Source organism: Prinia subflava, chromosome 21 (genome assembly GCF_021018805.1).
Source record: "Prinia subflava isolate CZ2003 ecotype Zambia chromosome 21, Cam_Psub_1.2, whole genome shotgun sequence".
Taxonomy (NCBI): Eukaryota; Metazoa; Chordata; class Aves; order Passeriformes; family Cisticolidae; genus Prinia; species Prinia subflava.
The window spans coordinates 5,426,557-5,439,434 of NC_086267.1; the positions used below are offsets into that span (position 1 = coordinate 5,426,557).

General features: G+C 44.0%; 2 protein-coding genes across 2 annotated transcripts in view; one reads left to right on the forward strand and one right to left on the reverse strand.

Moving 5' to 3' along the window:
* The first annotated feature begins 737 nt into the window (after positions 1 to 737).
* On the forward strand, positions 738 to 5,322 carry FAAP20 (FA core complex associated protein 20). Its single transcript, XM_063417392.1, has 4 exons — positions 738 to 1,046; positions 2,047 to 2,194; positions 2,835 to 3,412; positions 3,986 to 5,322. The coding sequence occupies exons 1-4, from the start codon at positions 943 to 945 to the stop codon at positions 4,056 to 4,058; spliced, it is 903 nt and encodes a 300-aa protein (XP_063273462.1). The 5' UTR covers positions 738 to 942; the 3' UTR covers positions 4,059 to 5,322.
* Positions 5,323 to 7,505: 2,183 nt separating this feature from the next.
* Positions 7,506 to 12,878, reverse strand: part of PRKCZ (protein kinase C zeta) — a 40,423-nt gene continuing 35,050 nt past the window's right edge. Inside the window, exons 16-19 of the mRNA XM_063417258.1 lie at positions 12,540 to 12,619; positions 11,892 to 11,981; positions 8,174 to 8,289; positions 7,506 to 7,999 (exon numbers count right to left, since the gene is read on the reverse strand). Coding sequence (XP_063273328.1) covers positions 7,912 to 7,999; positions 8,174 to 8,289; positions 11,892 to 11,981; positions 12,540 to 12,619 — 374 coding nt within the window. The 3' untranslated portion in view covers positions 7,506 to 7,911. The remainder of the gene's footprint in view (positions 8,000 to 8,173; positions 8,290 to 11,891; positions 11,982 to 12,539; positions 12,620 to 12,878) is intronic.

Genomic DNA, 12,878 nt, shown 5'->3' on the forward strand with positions numbered 1-12,878 from the left:
TGTGTGGCCAACACAATAACTCACAGGTGTAACTTCTAATACAGTCAATACTTATGCCTCCTTTCTACTCTGAAATCCAAGGATGGGGCAGTCCACAGACATCTAGCAATGCATAAATGCAGTTACAGAAGAAGAATGTGGACTTGGATTAATGTATTATGAATAATAAATTTGTTTTATGCAAAGAGTCCTCTCTGCTGGTGCTCCCTCATAAACACCTGTTACCAAACTGGATTTATTTCCTTGTATAATTATTTTTTGCAATTGTGAAGAGTTTAAACAGCAGAGTTACTTTCTGATGCTTACATGTAGTGTTGGAGGATGAAGTGTCTGTCACCGTTCCTCTGCTGTCTGTTTTTGAGACGGCTGCAGGCCGGGGAGTGTTTAAACCCTCTTATTTCAAGCCACAAGGCGACATCCCCGCCAAAAACGTCAAACTGCATCACTTCAGAATCTTCTCTGAAAGCGAAATTAGGTCAGAAGTGCGCTCCTAATCCGTTCTGATTTTTGGAAGAACAGACTTTGGGTTTGGCCCTCAGAAGCTCCAGACCCAGGGCGGGACCGGCGCCATCTTGTCCCCCTCAGCCAGGGGACCCCCCAGCACAGCCCCTGACTCTGCCCTTCCCTATACCCCAAAACCCTACAAAAACGTAAAGTGTGAGGGGAAAAAGCAACGCAAAAAATGGCTGTTTCCGAGGCAGGCCAGCCCCTGGCGGCTGAAGGGTGCAGGGGCTGAGGAACAGCGGGCTCCCCTCAGGGAGCTGCTGGCCCGCTCCCGCCGCCCCGCGCCGTGAGGGCGGCTCTGAGGGCGGAGAGTCCCAGCCCCGGCAGCGCGCCCGGGGCAGGAGGAGGAGGAGGAGGAGGAAGCCTCGGCCGCCCTCTCTCTCCGCCTTCCCGCGGCCGCCAGCGCCGTCCCCCGGCGCGGCGCGGGGAGCCTGGGCCATGTGTGAGGAAGGAGCCGCCAAGCTGCGCCTGAAGCCGCGGACGGCGCCGCCCGCCCGCGGCCGGGAGCGCAGCCCCGGCCCCGAGCCCCCGCCGCGGCCCCAGTGAGTCGGGACCGGGGGGATCGGAGCGGTCCTGGGGGCCGGGGTGCACCGCCCCGGCGACTCGCGGCGTTTCGCGGTCAGATCTATGTCTGCTAAAGGTTATTTCATAAAACGCCGCCCGTAGCGCCTTTAAAAAATAGAGATAAAACTGCAGGATAAAGCACAGCGGGCCCCACGCCTTCCGCACGTTCCTCGGCATAGAGCAGCACTGGCGAGGACAGGGCCTAAGAAATGTTAATGTGTGAAAACTCAGTTCTCTTTCTTCCACAGTACGGCTCACAGGAGCGCAGAAATATTTCCTGTTTTTTCCAGCCTTGGAGTTCGGGAGGACGGAAGGCAGTGAATGGCTCGGTTTGTGTTCGAGTCCCTTCCACTATGGGCTGTGAGAGGTTGATCACTCTGCTCTTTGAGAGTTGTTTCTAATTTCTTTTCCATACAGCTTCATTCCTGGACAGCGACCCAAGAAAAAGCATCCGGAAGAATGCTGGAAAAACCATTGTGACATTAACAATCCATCCTTCCCTTGGAATTGTCTTTATACAGCATTACTTTCTAGTGCTTATAGTTCCTAGGATCGACTAAATAAAATTGTTTGGGAAGATAGTCAGTAATTTCAAATGGCAGTGTGGGAATGAGCAGACATACATGGGAACCGATGCAATTGCCACCCTCAGTGCAAACAATTCCATGATTTCTGTGCTCAGCAGGTGTTAAGCTTGGTATTTGAGAAGATGAAACAGTGGCTGCACTTCAGTTTCCCTTGGAAGTGAAGATAGTGATAGATACCTACTGCTCATTTGTTACAAGCAGAAAGGAAAGCATTTAGACATTAATTTTTTGCCAGCTGTACAAATTACATAAGTCACATAAAGCTGCAAAAAATAGTTTGCGGGCTCAATAATGTCTTTGTGTTCCAGAAAAAAGAGGCAAACCAGTATCAGTGTAACGGTATTTTCTTTCTTCTCTCGTACCTTCAAACTATTGGACTGTATCTTTACAGGGCACTGACTGACAGATGTTCTTGGTTTGAAAAGGAAGATTTAAATGAGTGTGAAAAAACCTGGCTTTTGCTACTGAAGGACATCAGTCAAGATTCCCACTGCACAAACTGGGACACAGTGCCCAGCTTTCCGGAGTTCTTGGAAAAGGTAGCGTGCTGTATCCTTGTTTTTGCACTTTGTGTCCTGCTTCCCACAGCAACAGCCTGGCTGATGGGAAACAACCTGAAATAGCTTTTAGAGATGTGGGGTTTCAGCTGTTTAATCTCTGTGTGCAGTGGTGTGGCAGGGAATATAAGGACAGCTGTTTTGCAGTACAGGAAATTCTCTCCAACATTTTGCTGGGAAGAGGAGCCTGTGTAAGGATGGTGACTGCCATAAACACCAGCACCTCCCTAAGGAATGAAATGGAAATGGCAAACTGTAATAGAGGGGTTAATTACACAGAACCCACCCTGACATCACTCCAGTGGTGTTAGGCAAGATCACAACATAAAAATCAGTCCTTATAAAGTACTTTTTCTCCCCCCTGAATGGCAGCAGGTTGTTGTTTTCATCCTTAGTCTCTCTGGAACATGAGTACCCATTGTATCCATTTAGAAATGCTAAAGGAGGACCCATATTCCATCAGCTCCAGGAAGCTCCTGGAGGAGGTACATAAATAAAATGTTCTTTTCTTCCCTTTAGTAGTTCATCTTTCTCAGTATTTGCAGTGTGTTCCCAAAGCCTGGGTTTAGGTATTGATTGAGCTACGTTTGCTTAAGACATTCTCTATGTGTGTGTGTTGTAGAAACAACAGGAAAAGAGTCCAGAACACCAGGAAGTCTTTACAGTTGGAATAAAAGACTTTGAGTGGGTATCATTCCCATCTTTTCACAAAGATAAATGTCTGAACCCCACGGATGTGAACTCACAGCAGCCAACACAGAGCCACAGCAATGAATTGCATAAAGGACAGGGCCAAGCAGATAAACTGAAAAGCTTAGCAGCAGCTGAAAAACCCTGCAGGGAAACCAGCACAGATCAAGCCAAAAGTGCATCTGGGGCAGATGCAGAAGGCGTTTCAGAGCTGGGTGTGAGTCCCAGGCCACATAAACTCCCTGGGCACAGCAGCTCAGCACAGCCCTCGGCCTTGCTGCACAGCCCTGCAGAAGCCTTGAGCCCTCAGCAGCACCAAACAGGGACTGCTCAGAAGAGTGGGAAAGAAAAGGGTGAGGAAAAGCCTCAAACTCAAACACAGCACGGGGATCCTCCCCTGGGGGTGCCTGCAGAGGAGCTGGGGAGCGACGAGGAGAGGAAGGAGAACCAGGGGGAAGCAGCTGCAGCTCTCGACAGCTGTCCCATGTGTCTGATGCAGTTCAGTGGAAGGTAAGTTTGTGGTTTGGATTTTTTTCATAACTTTCCCATAAATGAGCCCCAGCAGGTTCTGGATGCATCCTCTATGTACAGAAAAACAAAAGCAGACAAAACTTCTAATGTAAGGCCATTTTTAGCTGTCAGAATTACCTACTGTAACCCCATTTACAAGTTGAGTATCTGCTCTACAGTAAGAACTGCTAACACAATTTCATAGTACTTAGGCTGTCAGAGTTGCTGAAAATGTGCTTTTCCACAGATCCTCAAACCCTGCAAGCTCTGTTGGGTGCCACTTACCCTGTTGTTGGGAGGCTGAACAGGGAGACAAAGGAGTGGCTACATTAATATTTAGACAATTTTGGTCATTCTGTCAAGAGACTTAGACAGAAAGGCTTAAAATGCATCAGGTCTCCATGTTCAGGTCTGTGCTACTCAGCTCCAGCGTGAGCAGCAGTAACAGCAAGGGAGGGAGGTTTGGGTAGAGGATTTGGGCACAGGAGTTTCTGCCCCACTGAGGCACCAGAACACTTCTGGGAGGGAGCAAAGAGCAGGCAGTGGAAGGATGTGAGTGTTCTGTGTTTGCAGGCTCTCCCAGCTGGACATCGATGGCCACCTTGCCAGGTGCCTGTCTGAAAGTGCAGATGATGTCATGTGGTAAAGCCAGAAGAGCAAAGGAACAAGGCCAAGGATGAAGCTTCCTCAAAGGAAAAATGAGTCAAGCACATCCTTTGAGTCTCTGACTTAAACCAGTAACTCAATAGAAGGATAAGTGCCACCTGCCTATTTGTTTTTTGTATTTTAAAGCCTTTCAAATGCACACAAAGAGTAGTTCTAGTTGTGAAAACAGTGCTCTGGGATGTCCCAGAGAGCCCCCAGGGAAATGGGGCTTGGTACTCCTGAAAGAAGTGCACTGCTGGAAATCCCTGGAGCTTTGTGTGCACCACAGTTCTGAATCCCTCAGGACAGAAGAGAGCAGCTCAGCAAAAGACAACTGTTACTTACTCTAATCCAAAAGTTTACTTTTTTTTTCCTAAACAGATAAACTACAAAAATAAACTCAGTTAAAAAGTAATTTGAATTTGGTGGGTTTGTTTTAATACCTGGAGTAAGAAAATATAATTGTACCATTGATCCTGGGTGTGTTGTCTCTATTTAGGAGACAACACAGCCCACACCAAATAAAGGGTGAGGGGTTTTTATATTTCTGAAGGAGTGGGGGCTGCGAGGGGCACAATAAATGACATTTAGTGACAGTGACAAACCAAGGGATGGCATCACCAACCTGCTCTGTTTTATTTCCCTGTGCCCCAGTCCTCAAACCTGCAGCTGAGCTGGGACTCAGACACAGAATAAACAGAGAGTGCAGTACAAAACACAGGGAGGCTCCCACAGATTTAATTTACAGTGGGGTCTGTTTGAGAGGCTGGACACAGCCCAGTTCACTGATAAATAATAACAGTCTGTTAACTTTTTCATTAAAGTCTTTAATAGATGTGCAAGAATATAAATGATCTCAGCTGTTATGGATTAGTATACCATCTTCTGCACAATTAAAACTGGTCAGCAAAGATCCCAACTAATTAATTATACAAAACTACAAGAACATATTTACTGTTTTACAATCATTAAATTAGCTAGAATTTTCATTTACTATTTCAAATAAGACAACTATATATCATTACCAGATCCATTTGTAATATATTAGGATTTTTTTCCAAACCACACATTTAATTACATCCTTCATTTTCTTTTATTTATAAAACAAGTACTTTATATAAAAAATTTCCCCTTCATCATGAACAGAACATTATTCAAACACTTGCACATGAGCAACCAAACTTGTACCCAGCAAACTATTTGGCAACACAGCAACATTGTAAATGCCTGTAAATTCTTAAATAAAAATCAAATAGTCTTTACAATGTTTGATTAGCAAAATGTGTCTTTCTAGTCCTCCTTCCCTCCCTCCCAAAATGTTCTGAAACCTAGAAAAAAGGTTAAAAAAAATCCCAGCCCACATTTCTAATATTTCCAGTTTAAAGTTCCATGCCCTGGCATGTCAAAGGACAGCTTAACCTGTCACAGTTCCACTCATGAGCTGCCTGCAGTCACTCTGATCACAACTGATTAACTTCAGTACCAGGGGAGTTGAAAACACTGAACGGGAAATTATTCAGGGGAAATAAAATAAGAAGGAAAAGGGGAAAAAGGAGCAATTAAAAAAATGTCAGATTACATTTAAAAGGTAATGTTGCCTTTAGTAGATAATAAAGTATCTAAAGTCCAGGCATTTGAGGCAAGTACTTTTTACTAGTTAAATTATTTAGTGCTGATTAAAACACATTTTGCTGAATATGAAAAGCTACAGTCCAACAGAGAAACCCACAACTGAAACCTGAATGGGATTCATAGAACTAAACAACCACAGGTCTGCATAACTGTGGCTAAGGAGGGGATACAAAACCTAGATTGTTAATCAATGATTAATTGAATATTTCAAACAATGTTTTGGCAGTCTGGTCCTAGCACCTCATGACTTGGATGTGAATCCCAAAGATGTCATGTTCAGCACCTAATGCAATGCTGTACCCTGAGAAAACCATAGGTTAATGCAAAGAAAGTGAAAGTGTCACAATTTACGCTGGGTTTTGCACCCGATCAGGTGAGATGCTGCAGCACGGGGTTGTTTCTGCCTTCCCTTCCCACAGCGGCGCCGGAGCCCAGCCCGGCCCGGGGCTGAGCCTCGGGGACAGTGCCCCGGGGACAGAGCCCTCGGGGACAGAGCCCCGGGGGACAGAGCCCTCGGGGACAGAGCCTCGGGGACAGAGCCCTCGGGGACAGAGCCCTCGGGGACAGAGCCCCGGGGACAGAGCCTCGGGGACAGAGCCCCGGGGACAGAGCCCTCGGGGACAGAGCCTCGGGGACACAGCCTCGGGGGACAGAGCCCCGGGGGACAGAGCCTCGGAGGACACAGCCCCGGGGGACACAGCCCCTCGGGGGACACAGCCTCGGGGACAGAGCCCCTCGGGGGCACAGAGCCCCTCGGGGGCACAGAGCCCCGGGGGACAGAGCCTCGGGGGCACAGAGCCCCTCGGGGGCACAGAGCCCCGGGGGACAGAGCCCCTCGGGGGCACAGAGCCCCGGGGGACAGAGCCTCGGGGGCACAGAGCCTCGGGGGCACAGAGCCCCGGGGGACACAGCCCCTCGGGGGACACAGCCCCTCGGGGGACACAGCCCCGGGGGACAGTGCCCCGGGGGACAGTGCCCCGGGGACAGAGCCCGGTCCCTCCAGGCGGCTCCTGAGTCCTCCCCTGGCACCCCCTGCTTCCCACCAGAAGGGATTTCACAGTTGACTTTTCCTTTTTCCAATTTCTTAGGTATTTGTTTTTTGTCCATTAAAAGAATTGTACTGCTTGGATGCCAATCGTTTCGCTGAACGATGCCATTCTCTGCTGCAGAATAATTAGTTATTAATGAGCAACTGTAAGCAGACAGTTTATGGTAAGGAGGAGGTGTGCTTTATCAGGAAAGTGGAGTTTATCTTATGGTTATTCTAGATTTACTACTTAAACTTTAAGGCTATGCTTCACTATGCTTTTGCTCTACATCTGAATATTTGTATTGTTGATAAAAATACTTTGCAAAAATCTAATATACAACACAATAGCATTGTAGGTGTAGGCACTGCTTAAGTATGTTTAGAAATCCTTTGTGTGCAAATTTAGTTTTCTTCAATCTCTACGTTTTGGTAAATTTGGAGTTTAAGACAACAGATTCTGAAATTGATACCATAAATTCTAATTTGGAATTAATCTCACTGAGTCACTCTGCATTCCAAATTCTGTAAAAATGCAACTAAACATCAGGCTGCAGCTGTGAACTGTATGTTTCAGATGGAAATGTTACTTAATATTAACAAGCAGAACTTACCAGGTGTAAGAACGTCCCAAATATGCAATAATCCTTCAATGCAGTTTATCCATTTAGGCACTTAAATCTTGTACCTAAATTTATGTTTTGATTGCTAATAAAACACAACTCCTTTTAAATATATCTGAGATGTTTAGACAGGTACCACTTGTGAAAAAAGGCATCAAAAATAAGCTTCAACACCACCGTAATATATTTTATTCTTCAGGATGTTACACTGTAATACTCTTCAACTGGGAGCTCATTGCATCAAATGTCTGTAGGAAGTGTGTGGATCTCAGAGTTTCTCATGATCTCCTTTTGCAGGGATGCAATGAATGTTTCAATCCTTCATGAAACAGGCACAAAATGCAAATTCCTTCATTAATGAAGCCAGTTGTGTCAGTGCCCAGAACTTAAGAATCACTAAGTGGCAGAGGACACCCACCAAAATCATAATTCTCTTCTTTGATTTTCAGCAGCAAATTTGTTTTTAGATCATTGGTCTCCATCCAAAGTGACCAGTCCCCAGCCTCGCATGCATATACTGTAGTTAAGGATAAATTAATGTCATTCACACTGTCCCCAACGAGGTCATTCCTTCATACTGTCTCTTCTGTTGACAGCAACAATGGATTAATATATTCAAATCCTTCAAATTCTGACTGATCTATTCGTTTTATTATATCTCTGAAAAACACAAACAAGAGCAGTGTTTAGTTTAGTTTAGGGCGGCCTCCTATCACATAATAAATTATGCAAGACACAAAGAACTTCAAATTTACTGTATTCTAAAGGCAAGTATACAGTTTCTTAGTGATTTTTAGATATTTATGAACTAATTTCTAGCCATGCAGCACATACTCATCATCGGGGGTGAGCTGCACGGGCTCGCTGGTGAACTGCGTGTCGAAGTTATCCAAGCCGTAATCGTCCGTGATCTGCGGCTGGAACGGCGGCGTCGTCTGCTTCTTCTCCAGCTGCCCAAAACAAAAAACAACAGTGTGCAGGGGTTACAGGATCCCTCAGGAAAAAATAACAGTGTGCAGGAGTTACAGGATCCCTCAGGAAAAAAGAACTGTGCAAGAGTTACAGGATCCCTCAGGAAAAAAGAACAGTGTGCAGGAGTTACAGGATCCCTCAGGAAAAGATCACAGTGTGCAGGAGTTACAGGATCCCTCAGGAAAAAATAACAGTGTGCAGGAGTCACAGGATCACTCAGGAAAAAAGAACAGTGTGCAGGAGTCACAGGATCACTCAGGAAAAAATAACTGTGCAAGAGTTACAGGATCCCTCAGGAAAAGATCACAGTGTGCAAGAGTTACAGGATCCCTCAGGAAAAAACAACAGTGTGCAAGAGATACAGGATCCCCTCAGGAAAAAAGAACAGTGTGCAGGAGTTACAGGATCCCTCAGGAAAAAAGAACAGTGTGCAGGAGTTACAGGATCCCTCAGGAAAAAATAACAGTGTGCAGGAGCCACAGCATCCCTCAGGAAAAAAGAACAGTGTGCAAGAGTTACAGGATCCCTCAGGAAAAAAGAACAGTGTGCAGGAGCCACAGCATCCCTCAGGAAAAAAGAACAGTGTGCAGGAGCCACAGCATCCCTCAGGAAAAAATCACAGTGTGCAAGAGTTACAGGATCCCTCAGGAAAAAAGAACAGTGTGCAGGAGTTACAGGATCCCTCAGGAAAAAATAACTGTGCAAGAGTTACAGGATCCCTCAGGAAAAAAGAACAGTGTGCAAGAGTTACAGCATCCCTCAGGAAAAAAGAACAGTGTGCAGGAGTTACAGGATCCCTCAGGAAAAAAGAACAGTGTGCAGGAGCCACAGCATCCCTCAGGAAAAAATCACAGTGTGCAGGAGTTACAGGATCCCTCAGGAAAAAAAATCACAGTGTGCAAGAGTTACAGCATCCCTCAGGAAAAAAGAACAGTGTGCAAGAGTTACAGGATCCCTCAGGAAACTCCAATCCAACTGCTGTAAATGCTGTTGGAAAGGAACACTGAAATACCAAGCAGTACACCCTACCAGCCAGGCAACAGACACTGTTACAGTGACTGCTCTGCATTTTAAAATAAAAATCCACAAATAATTCAGCCTTTTAAGTTTTCTCTAAATTGGTAAGTTAGACTCAGGACTGATGAATTCCCACAGTGCTGCAAGACAGCAATTAGCACAATATATTTACTTTTGTTCCTGAGAAATCGACCTACTTTTCTTCCTGCATTTTTGTGCAATCTGTCACACAGTCCAATTTATAGTAGCACACACACCAACATTCTAATTCTAACATTTATATTCAGTTAAAAAACTGTCTAGGCTACAAATCTCCATAATCTAACTTAGGACAGGTGTGATGAGAGTGAGTAGTAGTTACCACTGACCAAAATGATCACTTGTATTACCAATATCAGATAAAAACCTGATTTTAAGGCCAGGATCACTCCTGATGCTTGGTACAGAGCAAACAAAACAGGGAATAAATCATAGAGAAATCTTGGATTTCAGGTTTCAGACAAGAGCACAGGAAATTGTGAAACTGTCACAGGGTGGTGCATTAACACATCAACATCCCATCGATGATCAGGTCTGGGAAAGCACCATGAAATCAAAGTTGTGAAGAAGCAATAATCAGCTCCTCCCAAACGAGAATGGCAACATGAGGGAATCAGCAAAATGAATATTTCAAAAATCAATTAGGGTGGCAGGACTGTTCCTGTGAGTTGCTGCCACTCACACCCACCAGCCAGGCATTATTCCACAGGGAGTTAAACTTCAGACTTCCTCCTTTGTTATACTCAATAAAGCATAAAAGCCCTCTTAAATCAGCTGCAGAGAGAACTTGCAGCCTTTAACTTGAGAAAATGAGTTAAAAAAGAGGTGTTGCAGCTCTGGAAAACACCTCACTGCAAACAGGAGCTGTGGCTTTGTAGTTCTTACTGCAGCATATAATGGTTAAACACCAGAAAACAGGCACCGAGATAAGAATAGACTGAATACCCCAAAACAATCCAAAAAAGAACTGCCCTGATGCTGCTGAGCCATCCTACACCAGAGTGAGCAATCTCAAACGTTCTGGGCTGTGCCACACACACTTTGGATGACTAATACCAGGAAAAATGTTCCTGGGCTGTTGCTCACTTTCCCTGTATTTATTTTTCCATTTAGCTCTAGCTTCACACAGAACAAGTTTTAAGTCAGTGTTAGACTTGTTTCCTTAGGTTCCAACTTGAAAAGATTTGGGAAAGCTTTTAAGTCCAAATGTTTTCTTTGAAATTCAGGTGGTGAGTAGGAAATTCTAATAACTAAAAAAGCTTTCCAAGTATTTTCTCATTTTTTCCTGAGTACATTTGCCAAAAATTATTAGAAATTTAACTTCAAATGTATCTGACGTTGATCCTCCTGAGCAGTACTGTCCTAATCTTATCACAAAACAGATCCCCTAAATCTTCCCTTTTTTAAAAAATGGTGATTTAATATTAAAGCTTCCAACCATAAAGATGTGTTAGAAAGTGTAAAAATTCAATCAGCATAAATGTTGACCAAGAAGTAGCAATATCCATGAAGAGTTTTTTCTACAAATAAACAAAATACAAATCCAACAGTTGTCTTTTTCCCTCTGTCTCAAAAAACTGCAGAACAGACTGCAGGACAGGATCTTCTGCTCCACACCCCCAGGTGAGCTGCACTGGGACATCACGAGATAAAAACCCAAATAAATAAAAACCAGCCAAGCAACCACTCAGGCTGAAGGGAGAACTTCAAGCAAGGGATGTCTCAGAAAATTAAAGACAGGCCTCATTACAGGGATAATTTTGTAAACACCAAGTCTTTTAAAGCACCACTCTTTCTGCACTGAGCGTGTTGTCTGTAGAATGTTACAATGAAATTCAGAGCAGCAGCTTCAAAGGGAAAATGAAAACGTGCAGCTTTCTCTCATCTGAAACCTTTCATGTTAGTGCTGCCTCTCCCTGCTGCCTTCCCAGCCTGTGGAAATACTACAGACACACTTTGCAATTGTTAACTACCTATTAAAAATGTAATGCTGATAGGGAAGTGCTCCAGACTTTATAGCTTTATTGCTCAAGTGTCAATAAATGTTACTATGGCATTTCTGGGATGGTTTCCATGCTGAAGACAGAAGGTAACACAATTCCCAAGTAGCAGAAGATTTAAAAATCCAATTTTGATACAATTTTATGCTTGCAAACCTATTGAAATGCAAGTCATCTTCTTCACCATGAACCAAAAATCCCAGCAGTACTAAAGAAATCCTGCAAACTGTAATCAGAGCCCCTTTAAAAACAACCCCACTGCTCTCCTGCCACATCCTTAACAAAAGGGACTGATCCTGCTCACTCCCCCTCCACTCACTAAACCCTGACACCCACCTCAATAATCCTACTGATTTTTAAGAGCCATAGAATTGGTAAATTCAGCTGGGTTTTGATGTGTTTTGACCTCTGCTTTTACATTTCCAGAATTCATTTCCCCTGTTTGCAACAGGGTTATGCACACAACCAATGAATTAGTGAATTATTCCTTTGGAACACCCAGAAACACAAGCACTGATTTTTACCAGATCCCAGTCTATGCTGCGGAAAAACGTGTGAGACTTGATATCAGCAAATCCTGTCTGGGGCTGGCAGCCAAGCCTTTCTTTGGGATCCTGTGGAAAACACAGACACTGGAATTACACACTCCAAGCCTCTTACAGCCCACGTTTGCCAAAAGCCCACAGAGATGACTCCAGCATTCCCATGACTGTGCAAACTCCGCTGGGATGAACACACTGTGGCTAGCAGGGGATATTTAATCTTTTGTTTTTAATAAAATTTGTTTGAAACTTCATTTTAAATCATCTTTTACAACTACTTAAAATAAGGGATTTATTTAGCAATGTATAATTCATATCCTTTTCCCGTTCATGTTAATGGTTCTTCAGATTTCAATCAGCTTAATTAAATGAGTAATAAGTATTACAGAAAAGAGTTTATAAACAAAGGTACAGTTATTTTTTAAAAGCCTGCACCTAGCTGAAAATCAAGCCTATGCTGTGGAATTCCCTCAATAAATTTCGAAGTAAGTGGGGTTTTTACCATAGAGGATACCAAGGGTTTATAGATTTTCTTAATAGTAAGCAGATTAACTTCTTAACTGTATCACTTTCAACAGGAAGCTCTGACTTCCAGCTTTCAGATGCTAAAAATAAGAGACTGTTATTTACCTTGTTTAAAAATCCTTTTAACACGTGGGAAGCCTTGACAGAAAGAAACCTTGGGATCCGGATTGGCTTCTCCAGGATAACTGTGACAGGTTTAAAAACAGCAGTATTGGGTTTTTGTTTGTGACATTGACCACGATTTCAATACAAACTCTTGTTATTCCAGTGTGGTTCCAGTTAGACAATGGAAGATAAAGTAATTATTTAAAATCATGCAAACAAAAGGAGCTACAGGAATTGAAGGCCTTGTTCTATTGACATTGGAAGGTTTTCTATGGGAAACTTTACCATCATTACCTTTTGCTATTATTTGTTGTGTAAACAGGAAATAAAGCTTTTGGG